The 25,705-nt window shown below is 34.9% G+C and overlaps 1 protein-coding gene across 3 annotated transcripts in view; it reads left to right on the top strand.

Annotated features, from left to right (window-relative positions):
• Window positions 1-25,705, top strand: part of LOC138709261 (protein eva-1) — a 765,208-nt gene that overhangs the window by 580,901 nt on the left and 158,602 nt on the right. For 2 of the 3 annotated variants that reach the window (XM_069839917.1, XM_069839915.1), the window contains exon 4: window positions 20,972-21,110. In XM_069839917.1, coding sequence (XP_069696018.1) covers window positions 20,972-21,110 — 139 coding nt within the window. The remainder of the gene's footprint in view (window positions 1-20,971; window positions 21,111-25,705) is intronic. The other variant, XM_069839916.1, reaches the window with a different exon arrangement.

A 25,705-nucleotide genomic window follows, 5' to 3' on the forward strand; every position in this document is an offset into this window, starting at 1 on the left:
GATTTTCGGCACAATAAGGAAGACATTTATTTATGACATCCATTAGTAGGGGGCAGTAGAAGGTCTGTCGGCAAAGTCCTTTTTATGAAACTGCACTCTATGAAATAACATGGACTATGCCATCGGCTGTGTGTGATTCGTCTATGTATACCACCTCTCGTCGAAACGCTGTTAAGATGTCCTCCCTTTTTCCAAACCACTTCCCACGCAGTGGCTTCTTCAATTGCAAAATGAGATCAAAGTCGTATGGACTGAGATCAGGCGAGTAGGCAGGGTGTTCCAAGATCTCCCACCCCCACCGCTGCAAAAGGTACCTGACAGGAGCCGCAGTGTTGGCTATTGTGCTATCATACAATATTATGGCATTGTCCAGCAGTGCTGGACGTGTTCTCCTAATTGTACGACGCAGATGGTACATCAGAAATGATCTGGAGTATTAGGCATTGACAGTGTGGCTCGTAGCTCAGAATGATACTGACACGCATTTCTGTCACGAAGCACTGCAATTTTCACGTATGACCGCTGATCAACTTTACTTATATCCATCTTGGAGCACAGCTTCTAACATACTAACTTTTGCGTGTGCTGTCAACTAGCCGCCAATGCACACAGATGCAATCTGGCGGTGATATCCCTTACAGTGTACAATAGATTTTCAAGTATATATAATGAACTAACCACATTTGCGATTATTCGGTAGGTATAACATAGTTGCCACGACTTATGAAATAACCCTCATATAATGACTGAAAAATATATGATACAGACTAATACACACAGAAATACAATTAAAATACACTGACAAGAATACAATACCTAATAAGTAAATTTTATAATAAAGACGAAAATGTACACATACAATAAGTGTATTAAGTTTATTTAATAGGGAGTAGACGTAGATATTAAAAAGATATAATACAGAAGTGAACTCGAACAGATATTTAAAATATATATAATACATACTGACAGACAGACGTAAATATATATTTTTAAATTTAGTACAGGTGTAAATACAGAAAACTTACAAAAATTCATTAATTAATTTTTAGAAAATTTTCAAGTTGGAAAAAAAAAATATTTGACTGATGTTATTTTTCTTTTGCTTTCCGTTCTTACTTATGAAATTCACGTCCACATACAGCCAAATGCAATAACTAAAAATTTTGACTACGTCTTTATTGAAGGTTAAAATGGCGAAAATGTCACAACTTTTATGTGTAATAGAAAGAAGTGATGTCATGTAACAATTGCGGACAGTCGAGAAAATACATGTTGCAGTGCAACATTTTAAAGGTAAAAGACGTGGTCATGTCATACACTGCAAAATTAATTATAGTCCCTTCAATGGAATGGTGTGAACGAAGTGAGACAAATGGCCTTTAGCTAGGAGTTCACATATAAACTACTATCAGTCCCAAGAGCCCTTGCAAGGACGCGATAAAGTTATTGTGTACCTTTAATTGCTTTTTTCTGCCTCTCCCCTTTCATTCATTTCAGTTCCATCTCATACGAGGATAGTATTGTAAAAATGGAAGAATATCGGCTAGTATTGCGACATAGTCACAAATTCAACGGGATTTAAAAATCTTCTATAACTTACGTATTTGTAGCTTATTAAAACCACATTGAAAAATAAAATATTAATACTTAAATATTAATATTTAAAAACTTGTATCGAGAGATTGTAATTATTTTGTTCACCTACAAAAAATTCAATGAAAACATTTTATTTCTGTTAACACTCCTACACATGTTTACTTATTCATATGAAATTCGAGTAGATGGCATTGTATTCAGAGGACAGTGTTGATGTTGTTTTTATAATATTCTCTGTATGCATATTTTGTAGGTAGAGCTGTAGATTGCCTGATTACATAGGATTCCTTCTTTGATACAGTGAAATCATAATTTAATGGTTTGTTAATACCATAGCTGTTAAATGTAACTCTTCTTTTCTTGTATTTGTTGTGATTACAAGTACCTTCAGTTCCTGTTGTTATTTCAGTGAGTTTATACAGATTTTAGAATACACAGAATAATATTCCATATTTGCATTAACTCTTTCCGCTTGTTTAGATAGACAATTTAGGCTAAATCCTTTAACTTTTGAAAGTAAAGAGACGGGATTTGAATTTTTTTCACTATGTAATATCTCCAAAAATTCTTATAAATCTTTTAAATTCCGCGTAATATAAATTCTTTTTAGTCTCTCCATTTGTCCACCCGCCCGTCTATCTATGAAACCTATTCTTATCTACTTAATTTATTCTTATTCATCTAATCTCTCCTTAGGGCCTATATCGGATTTATTATCTATCTAATCATCAGCTAATATATTTTTATCCGTCTAATCTATTCTTTTAATTAGTTATTTTACGACGCTGTATCAATTGTTATGATTATTTAGCGTCTGAGTGAGATGGTGATAATGAGTCAAGGGTCCAGCGCCGAAAGTTACCCAGTATTTGCTCTTAATTGGTTGAGGGAAAACCCCGGGAAAAACCTCAACCAGGTAGCTTGTTCTAACTGGAATTTGAACCCGGGCTTGCTCGTTTCACGGCCAATGCCTGACCGTTACTCCGCAGTTTTCCTTCGTTATGTTAATCATTCTTTTGATTCAAATTGTCTTATTTAGCATTAAATTTTAGGCCTACTTGTTCAACACTAACATGTTACTAGACACATCTACATTTTGCCATTATTATTATTATTATTATTATTATTATTATTATTATTATTATTATTATTATTATTCGAATTTTTCTGCATTCTTTATCACTAGAGTGCATTTTCAATAGTCTCCAAGATAACGTTTTGAATCATTAATAGAACGTAAACTGCAGAACGAAAGAGATGCAAGTGTTCCCTCATAGTACCTATGCCAAGCGCCCACATGACATCACGTCAATATAGTCTATGAACAACTAATCTTATCTCCGTACACCCTGGAACAGAATACGGTTCCTAGTCGTAGTGTCAAAGGAATATTACTAAAAACACTAAGATCGCCTCCATCGCTCACATGACGTGTTTCCGATCATAAGTATATAGTGTATATATAACGCCGGATTTAATGTGAATAAATGCAACAAAAACAGATAACAAAGCAGATAGCAGTGCCGCCAACCCAACAATAACAAGACTTTTTGGGACATTATTAAAGCCGCCGTTTTTGTTGGGATACTTTTTATACAGAGTGTTAAAAAAGTGTCCAATATTTTAGGAGATGTTAATAAGCATCCAAACAAGAAAAAAGTCTAATAAATATGGGTCCTACAACACATACTTTCTGAGATCTGAACACTTGTTCATAGGAGGTGGTCAATGTGACGTCCACTCGTGGCAGTGCATTCCTCTGCCCTTCGGCGTAAGGAATCACGCAATCTTTGAAATTGACCTGGTTGTTTTTGATAACCAAAAGTCTAAGGTATTTAGGTTTGGGGAACGAGCAGGCCAAGGTGTGGGACCTTCCCAATCAGCAGTCCTGAAATGTCGGTCACGCTCATTGCGGAAAAAATGTGCTGGTGTGCCATCATGCATGAACCACATCTGTAGTCTTTGCAGACATGGCACATACTCCAACAAGGTAGGCAATACGTTAATAATAAAGTCCTGATAACGAGCCCCAGTTAATCTCTGTGGTAGCACGTATGGCCCTTAATCTATCGCCAAGAACGCCTGCCCATACATTGATTGAGAATCGGTGCTGATGCCTTGTTTCTTCAACTGCATGGGAATTTTCATCAGCCCACACATGCTGATTACAAAAATTTACAACATTATCTCTGCTGAACCCGGCTCATATCCGCAATCATACTTTTTATTTTTAGTAATTCCTTGCGACGTATCTGTATTCCATGCTAGGGGTGTCAACTGCGGTATGATTATCTGGTAGTCTGCTGTATTGTAGTACAGAGGAATGCATTACCATAAATGGACGTCACATTGAGCACTTCCTATGAACAAATGTTCAGATTTCAGAAAGTATATGTTGTAGGACCCATGTTTATTATACATTTTTTTCTTGTTTTCATGCATACTATCACCTCCTAAAGTATTGAATACTTTCTTTTTTAACACTCTGTAGTAAGAAAATATCATAGCTCTGGATCAGTGAAAACGCTCCTGGTCTGTCATTTCTGATATGTCGATTTAAAAGAAGCTCTTCAGGCATAATTGTATTACTATTTTTCTGCCATTGTTCATAAAGTGAAATTTAATAGTTTGGAAATAATTTTCAAACGCAACGTAGGTTGTATGTTTTGCAGTTTGAAAGATACTATGTGGTTGCAGCTCCACTCATATTTGCCTTTTACACTTTACAAAACGAAATTTAATTTTGTCAAATATATTATGTATAAATGATCGACGCGTCATGGCTTGAAAGATATTAAGTGTGAAAACAATGGTAATTTCTTCTTTTAAAATATCCGTACGTATTTACTTTTGCAAACACGGATTTCAAACACGCTGTATATATGCGCCACGGTTCGGAAAACATTAACTGCTCAAGCGTAGGTCTATTAATATTTTACATTTTCGTACTGGATCATCACTTTATAACACAACATTTAATTCTGTCGACGTAATTTTCATACTCGCTGCGTGTACATATCTCGCGGTTTCGAAATTATTAACCGTCCGAGCACAAGTCTGTTCGTGTTTTGCTTCTACTTGACATGTGCGATGGCTATGATTGTTACAAATTTCTCTTTTAGCCTCCTCATCCATTTATTGTGCACTGTCCACGCTTCGATGCACTGACAATGCTTTCGCAAATTCTGGTAAAATTGTAACTTCGTGCTCTCCCTTGTAGCGGATCCGCTGCAGGAGCAGACGCAGAATCCATTTCCCAGATTAACAATTTATTTAGCATTAATTCTGGACAGGGACAAAGCCGGAAATTCCTGGAATTCTCTTTGGAGTGCCGCTCCGACGAGATCGTTATTGGAATTATTAAATTGGATTCATATTTTAAAAATGTACGCTCTTGCTATTCGCCCAGAGTAAGCTTATTAGCCTTGTTTCAAATCATGGTGATGTAGAATGCCGTCTCTTACACCTACATGCCAGTCCTCAACAAAATATACAGCTCCTTTTTTCTCCAGTATAAGTACACATTTCTTCTTTTGTATAGGCTATATTCTGTCACTTTTTTCCGTAGTCTTATTATAGGTAATTATAAAAACACTACTTAACAAAGAGTAGGCCTATACTTTCTTTCGGAATAATTATTAAATATGCTTTCTTTCTTAAATCTATAATATCACCAGTGCCGGATTTAGACGTAGGCAACCTAGGCAGTTGCTTAGGGTGGCAATTTCCAGGGGCACGGCATTTTCTCTCTCTCTCTTTTTCTCTTCCTTTATTATTTTTTTTTTTTTTTTTCATTTTACAGTGAAATTTGTTTTTAAAATACTTGTTGCTAAATCTTTTCTGAAGTTTGTTCTTGAACACCTTGTGGAAATAGGATATTGTTTTGTTATTGCATTGTCGTGGTCGTGGCGAGAGTAAAAGGAAAGTGTGCAGCTCAGGGTTACCGAATTTTATATCAACCAAGGAGGGACATCCTTTCTCCATCATATACAGTACCTACTCACGTTTTGTCTTAAAGAAAGAGTCATATGAATATGGGCAGAGTTGACATTTTCATGACTATACAAAAAAAAAATCTCTTTATATGCAGTTGAAGAAACTAATGTGAATCTCAAAATTCCAATTTTAATAAAAAAAACTTATTGTAGGTACAGGTTTTCAAGTGAAAAACAATATTTATCTGGCTGTAAGTTACATCACGTTTTTCTGGCGACTTTCTGAAGAGCTTGTGGTAATAATAATATGTTACGCCAAATTATTAAATCAATGACTTAATTGTAATAGTTTTGTCTCATAGATTCCCCGACTTTTTTTATTATTAATGGTCAACATGTAACTATTAAAGATGATTAATGAAATGATGCTAATGAAGACGAAATGAGTCCGAGGCCCAACGCCGTATGTTACGCAGCAATTCTGCTTCAAGTGGTTGAGGAAAAACCTCGGAAACCCCAACTTGTAAAGCACAAATTCCAAAAGATGACATCACATGTGACAAAATATTTAAATTTCTATGTTTATTAATTGATTACAATGACATAAAATTTATTGATACCTACATTCATATTTATTTTGTGACATGGCATATTACTGCTCCAAACCCATCATTTAACGTACAGTATACATTCCTGTCACAAACCTTGCACTTGCTAAAATATTGTTTTTTTTTCCAAATGTGTAAACCTACATTGTTGAGAAACTTAATTTAAGTTTAATGTAATTATTTAGGTCTAGAAGAAAATAGTTACTGTGTAACGATAAAAGTATACAAATATGTTAATTTTCTAAAGGAGGGACGTTTTATGTCCCGTCTCGAATCGAAGCGGGACTCGGGATTTTTATATGTAAATCCGGACATATCCCACCAAATCGGGACATCTGGCAACCCTAGTGCAGCTGCATAGTTATATTGCAATGCCAGTATCACGTTATTATACTATGAAACTGCTTAAATTTAACTGTTTGTATAAACAAGAATGCCTTGTTTAAAATCAAATTGGATGTGTGTTTATTATTATCGCTATGAATAGTAACGAGAACTCTCAGTTACATTTTCAATATAATACATCGTCAACAATACTATTTAATCACTTTCCAGCATGTGCACTATATAATTCGATATGAAAGATTTATTCCGCAAAGAGTTGGAGTTAATTTTTCAATTTACTTTATACTTCCTATCGAAGTAAGAAATACTCGTAATAATTAAACCACCAACAAAACCAATGCTTAAAAATAAACCACAGCTGCTTTCCACAAAAAAATTTTGTTTCAACAATGAATAAGTTTGGATATATTTCTTCGCATCGAGTCTGATGTGCTTCGTCAGATCGATTTTGATGACATCACCAATGCTTTCTCTGTGAAGAAAATGAGAAGGAAATCTTTATAATTCACAAGTAAGATGCATGTATTTTGATTCCTGTAATTTATTGTTTGCTGAATTGTAACATTTCGTTCAAAACTAATTTAAACTAAACGTGACTTGTATAATAGCTGCTCAAGAACTGTTTGTGAGGCAAATTTTAGCACTGCCTAGGAGCGGCACTATACCTAAATCCGGACCTGAGAGTCGCTCTTTTACAAGGTGTGAGAGTGCTTGCGAGAGAAACGTAGTGACGTCATTATGATAAACATAACATATTCCCTTGTCTTTTCACTAAGCCATCATAAACATAATACTCATTCACTCATAGTTTTCTGCCGAAGGACAGGTTTTTCACTGCAAACCCAGCATTCTACAATATTTCTTATTTCTTTCCTTCCTTTTAGTCTCCACATACGATCCATATATCTTAATGTCGTCTATCATCTAGTATCTTCTTCTGCCCCGAATTTTTATTTCGTTCACTATTCCTTCCAGTGCATCCTTTAATAGGCAGTTTCTTCTTAACCAGCTTCTGAACGCTGGATTCCGAAATGTTTCGGGAAAGGCGGCGGGTTCATACAAATTTCGACACAATAGAACCAGCATATGTCCGTGACTTAACTTATAGAAACTGTTGTCAAGCTAATCATACTTCTGGGGCGTAAAATGTATTTCATAACAGCGAGTCTTGCACCCTTTATCTATTCAAGCATTCATTAACTCCTGAGAGTTCTGTTGCCAGTATAAGACGTCTTCGGTGAATGCCGTCTCATTTCACAAATGTATTATTTAATACTTTTCATTTTACTTCATTGTGACGTATATATCCCACTTCATTTTGCGCCGTCACTAGATTGTACTATTAACAGTAGAATATAACGCAACGCAACACATTGAAGTCGTTGTTTACATTCACAGTTATGTCTGTCTACTATGTTCAAGGAACTCTGTAGTCAAGTTGTGCGTACATTGGTTGCTAAAGTGTCCCAAATCCTAAACCTGGCAATAATAATAATAATAATAATAATAATAATAATAATAATAATAATAATAATAATAATAATAATAATCGACAGATATTGGAGAAAAAATGGGAGTATAAGGGTACAGTACATCAGTTATTCATAGATTTAAAAAAGGCATATGACTCGGTTAAGAGAGAAGTATTATATGATATTCTTATTGAATTTGGTATTCCCAAGAAACTAGTTCGATTAATTAAAATGTGTCTCAGTCAAACGTACAGCAGAGTCCGTATAGGCCAGTTTCTATCTGATGCTTTTCCAATTCACTGCGAGCTAAAGCAAAGAGATGCACTATCAGCTTTACTTTTTAACTTCGCTTTAGAATATGCCATTAGGAAAGTCCAGGATAACAGACAGGGTTTGGAATTGAACGGGTTACATCAGCTTCATGTCTATGCGGATGACGTGAATATGTTAGGAGAAAATCCACAAACGATTAGGGAAAACACGGAAATTTTACTTGAAGCAAGTAAAGCGATTGGTTTGGAAGTAAATCCCGAAAAGACAAAGTACTGTATATGATTATGTCTCGTGACCAAAATAATGTACGAAATGGAAATATAAAAATTGGAGATTTATCCTTCGAAGAGGTGGAAAAATTCAAATATCTTGGAGCAACAGTAACAAATATAAATGACACTCGGGAGGAAATTAAACGCAGAATAAATATGGGAAATGCGTGTTATTATTCGGTTGAGAAGCTCTTATCATCCAGTCTGCTGTCAAAAAATCTGAAAGTTAGAATTTATAAAACAGTTATATTACCGGTTGTTCTGTATGGTTGTGAAACTTGCACTCTCACTTTGAGAGAGGGACAGAGATTAAGGGTGTTTGAGAATAAGGTTCTTAGGAAAATATTTGGGCCTAAGAAGGATGAAGTTACAGGAGAATGGAGAAAGTTACACAACGCAGAACTGCACGCATTGTATTCTTCACCTGATATAATTAGGAACATTAAATCCAGACGTTTGAGATGGGCAGGGCATGTAGCACGTATTGACGAATCCAGAAATGCATATAGAGTGTTAGTTGGGAGACCGGAGGGAAAAAGACCTTTGGGGAGGCCGAGACGTAGATGGGAGGATAATATTAAAATGGATTTGAGGGAGGTAGGATATGATGGTAGGGACTGGTTTAATCTTGCTCAGTATAGGGACCGATGGCGGGCTTATGTGAGGGCGGCAATGAACCTCCGGGTTCCTTAAAAGCCATTTGTAAGTAAGTAAGTAAGTAATAATAATAATAATAATAATAATAATAATAATAATAATAATAATAGTAATAATAATTCCATCATGTTACATAGCAGTAACATTTTTCCGGGTCACGTGGAACACAAGAAGCATAAAAGTTGTAATCTGATGTACATTTTAAACCTCAAACAAATAATTTTCCTCATACGCTCTCTCTTGATATATACTTTTACCGCGGGAAGCGACAACATAAGCCAAAATTTGATATTAAGAACCTAATTTCAAAAGTCGGTGGCTGTTGAAGCAAATGACCGGAACATGTTCAGCCAACGGAACGTAATGCACAACTAAGAGAATTCCTATCACATAAGACAAGAGGACGAAGAAATGTTGGAAGACAAACGACGCATTATATTGTCCAGTTTTAAAACGTCAAGTGTAGCAACCTTACTCGTCCGACCCGTGCAAAATATTGTGATAGATATGATGTTAACGAATTTTTCCATTCTCTAGTATTGCAGTGAATGTAATGAACATCTTCCAGCCACTGGCGTAGCTCAGACGGTAGCGCTTTTGCCTGCTGATCCAGGGTTGCGGTTGGGCAAGTGTTCGATTACCGCTTGGGCTGATTATCTGAGTTTTCTCCAACCTTAAGGCGAATATCATGTAATCTATAACCTCATCTCGCCAAATATCTCTCTATCCTCAATTCTATCGACTCTAAATAACCTAGTAGTTGATAAACTGTCGTTAAATAACAAGTAAAGAAATGAACTTCCATTGATGCTTCTTATTGCAACTTCTATATCTGTTTCTTTTTCCATCACAAAACGTTACCAGTGCTTACACATTACAGAAACGGAAAAGACCCAGTTTTTTTTTTTTAATTTCATTAACATAAATTTGGAGGATTTAGTGAAGAACTGTTTTCAGAACATGGGAGGAGTGATAGTAGTAGGCAGAAAAATAAAGTTCATAAGATTTTCTGATGATATAGCTTTGTTAGCAGAAGAGATGATACTAAGGGATATGCTACAGGAGCTAAATGACAGCTGTGAACAGTATGGGAAGAAGATAAATGCAAATAAGACAAAAATCATGGTCATAGAACAAAATAAAGAAGGTAAACTTGCGAATTCTAAATGAGGCAGTAGAGCAAGTCGACAGCTTCAGATACTGAGGGTGTACTATAAGCAGTAACATGAGCTGCTGCCAGGAAGTCAAAAGGAGGACAGTAATGGCAAAGGAAGCTTTTAATAGAAAAAAGGAACATCTTCTGCGGACGTCTGGAAAAAGAACTAAGGAGTGAAGTGCTTTGTATTGAGTGCGGCATTGTATGGGGCAGAAACGTGGACATTAGACGAAGTGAAGAGAAGCGAATAGAAGAATTTGAAATGTGGATTTGGAGAAAAATTTAACGTGTGAAGTGGACAGACAGAATAAGAAATGAAGCTGTGCTGGAAAGAGTGGGTGAAAAAAGATTGATACTGAAGCTATTCAGAAAGAGGAAAAGGAATTGGTTGGGTCACTGGTTGAGAATAAACCGCCTACTGTAAGATGCAATGGAAGGAATGGTGAACGGGAGAAGAGTTAGAGATAGAAGAAAATATAAGATGATAGACGACATTAAGATATATGGATCGTGTGAGAAGAAAAAGAGGAAAATAGAAAATGTGAAGGATTGGAGAAAGCTGGGTTTGCAGTGAAAGACCTGCGCTTGGGCAGAACACTAAATGAATGATGAATATGAATCTGTAAAACAACTAAACTGATTACGATTTTCTTCCATTAATCCTTACCATGAACTGAAGAGGCTGTTTGATGGTAATTTTGAACTTTGAATAGCGAAAAATAGGTAAAAATATGCGTTTTTAGTATATTTAGTGTACATTCAAAATATTTATCATTTAAATATGATTATACCCGTATACGCAAAATAAAATCCTTGAAGAATCTTTATTGAGACAAAGTTCTGAAATAATATCACACTTGCTTATACTCTTGAATGATATTAGCAATGCATTTGGCTTTGTTTCTATGGGGAACGTTGTCCGTTACTAATGGTCATGTCAGCTTCCATTTGTTATTATTGCTACAGGAATATTACTTTATATTGTTTTATATTCACTTAAAATTGAGGTTAAAACAGACAAGTGCCATAAAAGCCAGGAATCGTGATGTGACATGTGGGTGCGTTCCAGAATTGTTCCATGAGCCGTAACACGTCCCCGGGAGTACAGCTAATAGGAGTATGTTTTGTTGTATTTATAAATTCATAGAGTGAAGGGCTAGAGAGAATAATTAGTTCCAAGCGAAATAGTTTCAGTTTGTTACTCTGAAAAATAACAATGCAAGGGATCTCTATGATTTATGCAGGCCATAAAACTGGTTGACAGTAGGAGTTCTGAAGTCAAAACACATCGGCTCGTAATTGACGTCACTTGTAGGATATTTTGTATATTAAATCCAGCTTTTACCTTAAAAATTATTTTTCACGAAGGAAACTACCCGAACCGAATGGTGTAAAAAATGTTATGTAAATAGACGGAACAGAATGTAGCGAAATCCACGGCATGAAGACGACTTGCATGTTAGTTACTGTTTCAACTTACTTTACTCACAAGCTTACTGAAATTTCTTATTAGATGTAATCAAACGATACTGTTACATCAGACGATTTAAGTATTCACCCTCTGCTCTTAAACATCAGTCAATCCTGTTGAAAAGATTGCTTTCTGTGCTAATTGTTGCAAAGATTTTCGAAGAGAAATTTCTAATCGGTACTCTATGTTGACAAGTTTTTCCTCTGTTAAACCAGGATTTAACCGATGTGTTGTATACCTTTTGTGTATAAAAATGCTATATGTTCGTATTTTTTTCTCTAACTTTAAAATTTATTATGGTAATTGAACATCTATTCCGGAGTAATTATGACTAAATTTCCTCTTGTAGAATTTGTAAGTATGATTTATTTCACATAACTGCCGTAAATAAACATTTTTATTAAAAATTACATCAATTCCTCACTAAATTATACAATGTACGACACACAATAAAAAACATGTTAAACTAGCACCACACTGAACTCAACTGCATATGTAACCGTTAATCAGGTAGCGTGGCTTGCTGTGGACGATCTTGACTGCGCCCGAAAAACAGTTCGACAGGACACTCGATATATACAAAAAATAGTAGGTCATTTTACGACGCTTTATCAACATCTTAGGTTATTTATCGCCTGAATGAGATGAAGGTGATAATGCCGGTGAAATGAGTCCGGGGTCCAGCACCGATAGTTACCCATCATTTGCTCATATTGGGTTGAGGGAAAACCCCGGAAAAAAACTTCAACCAGGTAACTTGCCCCAACCGGGAATCGAATCTGGGCCACCTGGTTTCGCGGCCAGACGCGCTGACCGTTACTCCACAGGTGTGGACACAAAAAATAGTGTTACTTATTTACGGAGACTGAAGATATCACAGAAATATGAAAGCTTAAGTACTTTCCTAATTGTCAAAAGAAATGTAGTTTAACCTCGTACACCAAGTAGATCTCGCAAGGGGATTTGTCGCCACACCGACATATACTTCCTTATGAAGTAATTATAGTGGAATGGTGTCGTATGTTAAAGTTAATGTTAAATAGCTCAGGGAATAAATAATTAATATACCTTCAATAATACATAAATAATTAAGATATTTTCTCAATAACTGTACTATCTGACCACATTGATAGAATCATTAACAATTTTTGAAATACTATACTTTAATTCAACATCTACTGCAATTTTATATATAAAATACAACTATATTATCTCCAATACAATATCAGAATAAGTTCTGGGTAATATTTACATTTTCAAATTATAAAGTCAGAGTCATACATGATGAGTCACCTTGTCACACTGCTAAAACAGTGGAAATGTTTCTCTCAGGAAGATATTCCTTTTTTGCCTTTGACCGGAAATTCTCCGTATTTGTGGGAACTGGTGAGAAAGAAAATTCCTAAAGGGGTTATTAGAACCAAAGTTATTTAGAGTTGAGGGTGTTGTTAAAGCGAAAGTAGTACCTATAAAATTTAAGCACTTCACATGGGCTTAAATGACGAGAATTGTGTCATTTTGTAATATGAAAATGTAAATATTGTTCAAAACGTGTTCTGCAAACGTGGTGGACATAATATAGTTGTATTTTCAATTGTAAAATTGCATTAAATGTATTAGTAACATGCGTTACAAGAGCGGTATGTTGAAGTTTTCATGCTCGAGGAAAAGTTTGAAAAAGCGAAACGTAGTTGAGCTTTTTTAATCTCCGAGAATTGAAAGAAAACATACCGCTCGTGTATCGTACATTATTTTGTGCGAAGATCGTTTATTACATACCTGAAAGACGAATTTCTAATTAGTTGCAATGAAATCTCCATCTTGGTTTCTGTTCAATGACGGCAAATTTGCAAAACAATAATATCTATCTTCAACATTGTTGCTTTAAAATGTTTTTTGTGTTTACTATACTCCAGCAGGCCGTGATATACGTCTGTCTTTTTTTCCTCCAGTCTATAAATGCGAACTTAAAACAAATGGTAAGGTTATGTAATGATTTATTTTTCATTTTAATATTTTAACAATAGGCCTATTATTTATATAACATATTGCAGTAATAACATCGGCATCTGGAATCTTGTTGATTTTTTCACGGCTTCTTTAATGTTACTTGCATCACGAATCCAGTAGCTTTAGTGGAGTTGTAGAGTTTACTTAATTTTTGCAAATATGTAAAAACAATCATTAACAGTGCACTTTTGCGAAATTGCAGTGGTAAGTTTCCAATTTATAATTATTACTATATTGAATGTCTCTAAAAATAATATGTCAAAAGCCTAAAGCAGTAAAATCAATATGTCACTTAAGCGGTAAGAAGAGGGAAATTGTTATGTGTGTTAGGTTGGGAATACTGAATGTGGAATTTAGACTTTCCGCGGATTGGTTTTGTGCGGAAACCAAGCAAATACGCACGATCTCGCACAAAAGTAATATACAGCATTTGAAAAGTTGTATGTGATTTTATTAATTTGGCTAGGTACTGTAAAGAAGAAATAAAATAAGATCCCTATAAATATTAAAGACTTCAATCAAATATAAATGTCATAAAAATGATTACGGACAGGAGAAACGGGCGTATTCCGAGAAAAGACCATCTCATCCCACCAAAAGTTAGATTCTGATTCGCTTGGATTTGAATCTGAACTTCTTGCTTTTAGCGGTTCTGCAAAAGATACAGTACAGCACGGATAGAAATCTTACAGAAGAACATTTTAATGTTGGCTATAAAATTAAAGTCTTTTCCCTCGCGAATTAAAAATTAGTAGAGATAAAGAGCTTACACACACAGACACAAACAACAGAATAACCGATGTATACTAGGGAAACAAAACGCACTCCACGTATATGGTTACTGATATTTAATGTGCATTGATGTTTGTTCATAGTTACCAAACATAATGTAGTCAATGTTGTTTTTATTTTTCTGTTCTTTTTAAGAGATTGTCATTTCATTCCTTAGTTTCCATGGATATTCATTATGAATAATGAAATTAGTTTAATAATAAAGAAGTGTAGAAAGAAATGTTATAATCTATGTAATAGCATTACTTTGTGGTTTTTATATGTTAGTTTAGTAATGTTGTAGAAACCTGCTATAGATATGTAATCAGTTATAAAATTCTATCCCTCAGTAATTTTAACGTAGATTATTATATTATAAGGTTTTAGGAAATACATGTGGAGTATGTGGAAATATGAATAAAACACAAGTAAAATATTTGTACTTATATGATCAATTAAACTTAATTTCCGTGTAATACCGTGTGTCCGCAGAAACATTCCGAGGTTATAAACTACTATAATTCTGTCACTATACGTTTTACGAAATTCAGACCGGTGTCAGAAAGAACAGCTCAAAGAATTGAAGAAAATGTGTAATTGATAATTGTTGACCTAAACAGCAGATGGCAGCACAAGAAGAAAGAAACGCCGTTTCCGCTATTTCGCTTGTCAATAAGGCATTGTTGGATATAAGCAAATTGTGTTAAATGATCTGAATGTTAAATATTCAAGTCTTTGTGAATTCTGTAGCATTTAGAGGGTTATTTAAGTTATGGCGAATCCACAGGAACGTAGTTGGTGTATATTGGAATATCATAGTACTCGGAGTGTAGTAAGAGTACAGAGTGCTTTCAGACGGAATTTTCATCATGAGGCACCTACCGACAAAACGATTCTGAAGTGGTATAGAGATTTTGTAGAGCATGTATGCGTATGTGATAAAAGGATAGGCCATTCAGGGAAAAGGCCTGTCAGTGTGGAAACTGTAGAACTGTAGAGGCGTTTGTACATGGTCATCGAAAGTCTGTGCATACACTGTTTTCGCTGTAAGAAAAATCCTAATGTAAACATAAGCACGTTGCTCTCATACCCGTCATTGGCTCCCAGTCGAAACACTCACATGACGCAGGAAAATATAGTTCGTATTTGGAAACCACAATCTTGTATTACTTGAAAATAAAAAATTGAATTCTAGTTGTTAATTACGATGAAACATTTAACTTCACTCATGTGTACAACGCTATGTAAAAGAAATGCTACTTTTATATTTTGTTATGTTCTATGAACGCGGATGAATACCAACAGTAATACCGAGGTAGTCTGTTCTTGTAACAAGCTCGCATCACTTGAGCTCGTAGTTGTTCACGTAAGCTAGTATTGAAGTATGGCTTCTGTATCCTCAACTGTCCATTGTGAAGACATAAGACTTAAAAATAATTTAATTGTAGTAGTATGAAGTAAATGTTTCCTAAACAAATGAATGCATAGTAGTGCGGTTAGGCCTATTTGACGAGTAACGGGAATTGTTTAACATGAAACAGAATGTACAACAGTAGGCGTAACACGTACTGAGAATCTATGGCGCCAAACAATGGACAATGAAGCCTCACTTCAGTCACGTGCTATTGTTTACATTAGGATTTTTCTTACAGCGAAAAGATTAAAGAGCTAGACTGCAGTTAAACATTTCTAAATCCACAGTTTCCATGATCCTGCGTTCTCATCTGCGATTTCATCCCTACAAACTGCAATTAGTGCTTAAGTTGAAACCTAATAACCATGCAAAACGACATGTTTTTCTGTGAAAATGTATTGACACTAATGGCGGATGATGAAGACCTTTCAGCCAAATTTCGTTTTTAGTGACGAGGCAACGTTCCCCGTCAATGGAAAAGTAAACAAGCTCAATTCACACAAACATAAAAATTTAACATTCAGATCATTTAACACAATTTGCTTATATCCAACAATGGCTTAATGACAAGCGAAATAGCGGAAATGGCGCTTTTTTTCTTTCTTCTTGTGTTGCCATCTGTTGTTTTGGACAACAATTATCAATTACGCATTTTCTTAAATTTTTTGAGCTGTTCTTTCTAATGACACCGGTATGAATTTCGTAAAATACATAGTGACAGAATTATAGCAGTTTATAAACCCGGAATGTTTCTGCGGACACACTGTATATTGATTTATGGTTATCTTAGGAAACTCAGCGGTTAACACATTTTTTGGACGTTCATACTCTATTCTCGTACTTACCGATGTTGTTGGCAATACCAAACAAGGCAAAAGAAAAAACAGTACTGTACTCTAACAATAAAATTACTTACCTGACTAGTGCAGTATGTAAAATGATAACAAATGAAAAAACGTGATAATACCATTTGTTCAGTTATTTGATGTTACTGGAGGAGTAACTTACATATATTTCCTCCATCATCAAATTATCATAAAACTATTCAATTATTTCAATGTTTTCCAGTCTAAATAAATATTTATTTCAATTAAATTTAATTTAAACAAAATACATATTAATTTAGTTATTGAGGGATAAGTTTAAAACCAGTGTTAATTGCATCTCTTTCATTCTTATTCAAGCTTTTGTTTTCTATCGTCCCCTGGCAACCTGGTTTGTTGTTATTGCCAGTTCATTGTAGAATGGAAACTGAGTTTATTTTGGGTAATTTACTCAATTTAATTAATTAAATTTACTAAATTAAATGTTCAAAATGTGCTCCATTGTTGGCTAGAGAGTAACACACCCTACTTCGTAACTGCTTGTCATAGTGTCAAAACCATAAATAAATAACGCAAATACAAATTTCGGTTTTTATTATCCTCTACCTTGTCTTAAATTTTTAAATAATTTATTTATAATACGTACATAACCATAATTCTTTAATATTAGTTTATGCAATCCTAGCATTAAAACATGCTTGGTATGACGCACAACTGGCCTATTTCTGGCACTGGTGCCAGAAAACGTTACCTAGCAACTAGTATTCCATGACGTCATCACCGCCCTCACAAAACAATTTTATATAACGTACCTATAAGAAAAAACTTCAAAACAAAATAACATTGTTTTAGGAAGATTACCTAGCAACCATGCAATATTATATTAAATCATATCCAGCTCAAGTCTCTATTACGTCATAAAATTACATTTTTGTAAATTTATTATAGTTTTTTTTACATATTTTAATGCTAGAATAGCATAAAACATTGTATGTAACACGTGTATAATCTTGATTGTAAACACTCGTGAAAATTAGCACGCTCGTTTACGCTCACGCGCTAAACATTTACTCGTGCCATAATTACGAAGATTATACTCTAGTTACATTAATTATTATTGTGTTACTACCTGAAATAAACTGTAATCAACAACAGTCTTTCCAGTTGTATTCTCTTCAACTCTAATCAACAATAACAACAATCCAGGGTGTGAGGCGACGATAGAAGACAAAAAATGTGAAACAAACGAATGAGGTGTATAAACAATTGAATACGCTTTCAAAATTTAAGTATCATAATATAGGAAGAATAATTAATGTTTGTATACATCTCAAATCATATTTGTGGAATATGTTACTATTCAACGGTGTATGCAATGGAGGAGAAAAGGAACTGGCCATCCTACCCCACTATCTCCTAGATTATTTGCCTCATGAGTGGTGTCTTATTGGCGTCACATCATATTCGAACCTGTCTTCATACAGTTGACTAAACAACCAACAATATAGGGGTGCCTTTTGAAATTTCAAAGTGGGTGGATGTTAAGGAGGTGAAACCTAAAATGCAATTAACACTGCTTTTAATCTTCCCCCTCAATATCTAAATAGACGTGTTTTTTCATTTAAAGTAAGTTTAATTGAAATAAATAATTATTTATATTGGGAAGTTTTGAAATGAAAGCCCTGTGTATTACTTTCAAACATCCAAATTTAACTGTCAGAATAAACATTGAATTATACCGAAACTAAAGTCATAAAGTGCCTTAGCAACGATATTCAAATGTTTCTTAGAGCAGGAAATTTTACTTACGAAAGAAACTGATGTTTAATATCTTAATTTTTTTTTTCAATGATAGTGCGTAAATTTCCATTCTACCCACTGTTGTCAGTGCATAAAATGAGCCTTTAAAACACTAGTGCTTAAAAAAAGTACGTAATCACTTTAGGCACTGTTATTCATTATAAGCACTGCCAAAGAAAATTTAATATTCAATGTACAAAATTCATTCAGTACGAAACGAATACATTACCTGTTCTTTCATTACTCAAATATCACACGTAACACAAATAAGTAACAAATTTAACATTCATATCTACATTTGAATTGTTCAGAACCATAGTGGGCCAAGCGCCATTTATTAAAAATAAAGAAAGCAAGGGTTAAAATTAAGTGAACACCTCAGTTTAATTAAATTAATATATCAATTACTTTTAATATGCATACTTTATATTACTTGCTATATGTTTCATTAAAATATGGTAATCACTTAACTTTAACCCTTGTTTTCTCTGTTTTTAATATATGTCGCTTGGCCCACTATGGCTCTGAACCCTTCCTTTTAGCCCTTATTTTTCTGAAGTTACATGTAGTAAGCTTACTAATTGTAACAAGATTTATCATTCAACTTTTCCTAACTGCTTTGTTGATTATATGGCGAGTTTAAATGGCCAAGAAATCGTGAACATGAATAAAAGAGGTTACCATTCCATGGATACTTACCTCTTAGTGAGTCTGAGTGTAGATAGCCATGACATTGTGATCTTATAACCTCTCCAATTTGAAATATTTATTTAATGTAATTTTGTGCTGTCATAGAAAAAGCATTGTATGACACACATTCGTAAAGTCATCTTTTTGACCCTCGTGAGTTTGTGAAACGAGGCGAACACTCGTGCCAAAAAGAGAACCTTTATATGAAATTGTCTCATAAGTAACTATTTTTTACGATAGTGCGTAAAGTTGCATTTTATCCATTGTTATCAGTCCGCAAAAAAGAGCCTTTAAAACACTATTGTGTACTGCTATTCATTTCACGCGCTGCCAAAGAAAATGCAATGTTCAGTGTACAAAATTCATTCATTAAGAAATTAATACATTACCTGGATCTTTCATTACTCAAATATCACACGCAGCACAAATAAGTAACAAAATATAACAGTCATATTTACATTTTAGCCCTTATTATTCTGAAGTTACATAGTACTCCTACTCATTCCAACAAGATGCAGCATTCAATTTTTCCTAACCGCTTTGTTGATTATGGCCATTTTACACGGCTATGAAATAGTCATCATGGAGTAAAGTAAGCTGTTAGTCCATGGATACATGTTTCTTAATGGTTCTGAGTTTAGACGACCATGACAACCTCTCCAACTTTAAGGGTGCTATTCATAGACGGGTGCTAGCCCGGGCTACGAGCGTGCTAAACAGGATTCATATCATATCATATCATATCGATGACACTGGTTTATGAATACGAAAAACGTTAGTTCGCTGATCATCCACCGAAAGCCCGCGCTAAGAATGTCTATGAATACGGCCCTAAATATTTATGTAATGTAAATTTGTGCTATCGTAATAAAAACATTGTATGATACACATTAGTAAAGTTATCTTTTTGGCACGAGTGTAAAGTTTGTGAAACGAGGCCAAAAAGGAAACCTTCACGAGCTTTATCATAAATTACTATTAATATTTTAATTAATTTAAATTACGATCGTCCAAAAATAATATTCAATAGACATGTGTTAAGTGCATTAACAAAATCTCGGAATAAAAGAAAACTCGACTTTGTCTATGAATACGGCCCTAAATATTTATGTAATGTAAATTTGTGCTATCGTAATGAAACATTGTATGATACACATTCGTAAAGTTATCTTTTTGGCACGAGTGTAAAGTTTGTGAAACGAGGCCAAAAAGGAAACCTTCCCGAACTTTATCATAAATAACTATTAGTATTTTAATTAGTTTAAATTACGATCGTCCAAAAATAATATTCAATAGATATGTGTTAAGCGCATTAACAAAATCTCGGAATAAAAGAAAACTCGACTTTGTTTTCTTTTATGAAACTTTTCCTCGAATCTGCAATAACGCACTTGTTCCGCAATATAATATTCTACTATGTCCAAGATACAGAGCTCTTTACATATTTTAAATCTTCTACATAGATCCTCCAGCTTTATTTGAGGTTAAAATAAGAAACTATCCCATTGGAAAGTAATTCGCTCTTACCGTGTTCAAACCTGCGAAATTCATATCCAATACTAGTATTTCCACAAACTCCACGGGTGTTGATTTTTTATTGTGACAATAGAAACCATTTTAGATTACCCGTGTCTCCCGCCGGAGGGTGCGACAGCCGATCTGAGTGACGGTGTTCAGTACTCTCTGTTGCAGACGGTGGTGGAGGCCTGCCAGAAGAAGAGACAGTGCAAATTCCAAACGTCGCCCAAGACGTTCGGCGGAGATCCTTGTCCTGGTGTGAGGAAGTACGTCGAGGTCGCATACAAGTGCCGTCCATGTGAGTACTACGTAGTAATAGCTAAAAGTACAGAGTCCTCGGTATATGACGTCATGCGACAGACAGAAACCTTGCTCCTACAGTGCGCCTGTCCAACACACCGAAGTTCATGGGCGTTTGTCGGGCGTTGCATGCGTTCAGTTCACCTCACTCTGTTGTAATCTACTGAAGGGATTACTGGGGATGTTCCGGGTTCACACCCCGTAGCCGGAAAATCTGACTGGGGTTTTTCATAGTTACTCTCAGTTCTAAAGGCAAATGCCGATTTGGAAATTTACATACCATAATTCACCACTGCTTCAATCACCAATATCATAACCATTAATGAAAATCTAAAATCAATTACATGAACACAACCTATCTATAACACACGACAAGAGAAACAGGAACTCAACAATATTAAAAACGGTCTACTGATATGCCCAAAGATCCTACACACGCGATATGACCACAGTTGTTGAAATGCATATGAATAAACTTAATAAAAAAATTTGGGAGACGATAGTTACTGTCAGCAGTATTGCTAATTTACTATGATAATATTCAAGAATTTGTATTCATACAGGATGTGTACATTAAAATAATATTATTTTATTTTCTTCCGTTTAAGCAAGGAAAACAGGAATCAGAATGTTATTAGTCGGAAAACAAATCAAATGTTACGAAGAATGCATGAGATACGGATACTTGTTTCGTGGCATGTGAGGTCATTAAGAAAGAATTTTAGTTTTGTTCTTTAAATGTGTAAAAATTTGATCCGAACAAATGTAACATTGAAAAATTCCTTTGCAGAACGAAAAGTTACATTATTGTTCTGATCAAATTTCTACACATTTAGAGGAAAAAACTGAATTTCTTTCAATAATTTATCATAATACACTTACTGGCTTTTAACTAACCCGAAGGTTCATTGCCGCCCTCACATAAGCCCGCCATCGGTCCCTATTCTGAGCAAGATTAATCCAGTCTCTATCATCATATCCCACCTCCCTCAAGTCCATTTTAATATTATCTTCCCATCTAAGTCTCGGTCTCCTCAAGGTCTTTTTCCTTCCGGCCGGCCAACTAACACTCTATATGCATTTCTGGATTCGTCCATACGTGGTACATGTCCTGCCCATCTCAAACGTCTGGATTTAATGTTCCTAATTATGTCAGGTGAAGAATACAATGCGTGCAGTTCTGTGTTGTGTAACTTTCTCCATTCTCCTGTAACTTCATCCCTCTTAGCCCCAAATATTTTCCTAAGCACCTTATTCTCAAACACTCTTAACCTATGTTCCTCTCTCAAAGTGAGAGTCCAAGTTTCACAACCATAAAGAACAACCGGTAATATAACTGTTTTATAAATTCTAACTTTCACATTTTTTGACAGCAGACTGGATGATAAAAGCTTCTCAACGGAATAATAACAGGCATTTTCCATATTTATTCTCTGTTTAATTTCCTCCCGAGTATAATTTATATTTGTTACTGTTACTCCGTGGTATTTCAATTTTTCCACCTCTTCAAAGGATAAATTTCCAATTTTTGTATTTCCATTTCGTATAATATTCTCGTCACGAGACATAATCATGTACTTTGTCTTTTCGGGATTTACTTCCAAACCTATCTCTTTACTTGCTTCAAGTAAAATTCCCAGATTTTCCCTAATCATTTGTAGATTTTCTCCTAACATATTCACGTCATCCTCATAGACAAGCAGCTGATGTAACCCGTTCAATTCCAAACCCTCTCTGTTATCCTGGACTTTCCTAATGGCGTACTCTAGAGCAAAGTTAGAAAGCAAAGGTGGTGGTGCATCTCCTTGCTTTAGACCACAGTGAATTGGAAACGCATCTGACCTATACGGACTCTGCTGTACGTTTCAGTGAGACACATTTTAATTAATCGAACTAGTTTCTTGGGAATACCAAATTCAATAAGGATATCATATAAAACTTCTCTCTTAACCGAGTCATATGCCTTTTTGGTATCTATGAATAACTGATGCACTATACTCTTATACTCCCATTTTTTCTCCATTATCTGTCGAATACAAAATAATTATCATAATACATTGCTGTCTTAAATTGACTGAGTATATTATATGGGAAGTCGTTGAATGGCTGCCCACCACACGCTATGAAATGTTTCATATAAAACAGTTTTCATCTCGAAAAGGAAGTAAAAACGAGCAAAATTTTATTAAACATTTGTATTTGAAATATTAGAAAGAATAACCTCCTGATATTAATGCATTATTCTACTTACGGTTTAATCTGTATAGTCTGCATTCCAGTTCCGACCAGACTGTCCGTAACATTTAGGAGAGAATGTTCTGATATGTTCCACATTCTAGACACGATAGAAGATGGGAAGACTGCTTAAGTTTCCTGATGTCGCAGCAGGCCAATAGGCCTAATCCATATAGCAGATGATGATGATGATGATGATGTTCATGGTCTTTGTAGACACTCGGTACGCAGGAATAATCTCCATCAACTTTAAAGGACTTAGTTACAAATAATATTTGCTTTTTTACTGTTATATATGTTCATATATGACCTCATTTAATTACGTCTGCTGATTTTTAAATTACAGTGTCTCTGTTTCGGCATAGAAACATTCTACAAGCAGCTCTGATATAACGCTCGTGTATAAGTACGGTATATCGGATTTAATGTTCAATATTTATTTTATGGGCGTATTCCTTTGCTCATCTAATATCGATTTAATCCAACATTCCTCTACCAAAATCTGATAGCTACTAATTGTAAGATAATTGAACGATATAAGTTAGAATTTCTGGGCAATCCATGTTGCATTATCACCCACGTCATTAGCGAAGTCCGATAATGGGTAATAATCTACAGATGAGGGCATGTTATAATGATTTTTAGTTGCTAATATGACTACAGTACAGTGTTTAGAATCTCTAAGAAGGACCGATTGATTTTCAGGATTGTTTTCTTTCTATAGTGGAATATGTATCAGTTCTCCTGACGTGTAATGAACAAAAAAAAAAACTTAACACTACATGAACATTCTTTAGATCGACAAGTAGGCCTAATAAGTTGACTTTAAACAAAACTCTAACAACATATAAGTTCAGGAGAACGATACTGAGTTAATATTTATAATACAGTTATTATTGATGTAAAATACATGTTCATATAAGCCTATTCCTTTATATATTTACAAATGCAAAACAAATTTTTCCATTCTACGTTCTTATTTACTTATTTATGTTCTGCGTATTATGTACTTAGCTCTGTTTCAATCAATAATTCAGTATGGTATATTAGGTTGGGGAGAAATGGCAAAATCGACTCTCAATCCTTTAAATATGCTCCAAAAAAGAATTATCAAAATTTGTCTATTTAAACCTTTTGATTACCCAAGGAAATTAATTTTTCAGGAATTTGATGTATCAACTCTAGAACAAATTGATAAACAAACATTAATTATTTACTTCCATAAAAATCACAATAAATATAAATTTGATCATCATGAATACCATACGAGACAAAACTACAGTTTCTGTCTATAAACACCCCCAAATGCCACACAACTGCTGGATTAAAACACAGCAGAAATTTTGGACCCAGAATATACAGGGTGATTCACGAGGAAAGGTAAAAAATTTGGGATACGATATCTTAGACCATTTTGAGTGGAAAAGTTCATGTGAACATAGGTCCGTTTTTGAACGATGGCGGAGCTAGATGCATGTTTTTTTGGTAAAACGTCTCGCCCCAATGTGAATGCTGCTGACGTGAGACGAGGGGTGAAACAAGGTCAAGGTCGCAATGAATGACGTAACATTGGAATCTACATTGTGAACGATGTAGATAAGAGGAAGAAATCTGGTGGTGGAGCATTACAAGTGTCCAATCGCCTGCCCTTGTCTGATGTAATGACACAGAACCCGCAGATAGCACAAATAGCCCACACTATCATCAATTCATAGCAGTCCAGTCAGCTACCTACAGTGCAGTAGTTATACAGCTACAGTTATCGGAAGTGTTAAGTTGTGTTTTTCAAGATGCCTTATAAATTTTCGACTATAGAATACGCCGATATCGTGTAGGCCTATGTTTATGGTTTGTGTGATGGAAGTTCCTTGCGTGCCGTCGCTGAATATGAACGACGCTTTCCGAATAGAAGGGTACCATATCGAAGAGTACTTACTGTCTATGGGGTTGGATGAAAGATTGGTATAGCAAAGGAAGGGGGAAACGAGAGAGGCGCTAATCGATCGTATTTTGGATGCGGCATAGAGAACAGTCACGTGCAACTCTCCCGCGCGATGAGCGCGATTCACGCCCGAGCGCGACAGTGCATTGAAGCAGAAAGAGATACCTTTAAAAATATGCGAAAACATCGACCCCGACGTCTAGAATATTAGGTATGTATGCATACGTGAATGTAAACTTTAAATATGTCCGTTATCTGTCTCTAAATGCCAGTTAGTAAAATGGAATCTTAGAAGTTTTTGTCAATTCAAAGAGCCTTATCTCCGTAACCGTTCGAAAACGGACCTATATTCACATTAACTTTTTGACTCAGAATGACTTCAGAATTCACATCCTAAATTTTTTACCTTTCCTCGT

Source organism: Periplaneta americana, chromosome 11 (assembly GCF_040183065.1).
Source record: "Periplaneta americana isolate PAMFEO1 chromosome 11, P.americana_PAMFEO1_priV1, whole genome shotgun sequence".
In the NCBI taxonomy this organism is placed as follows: Eukaryota; Metazoa; Arthropoda; class Insecta; order Blattodea; family Blattidae; genus Periplaneta; species Periplaneta americana.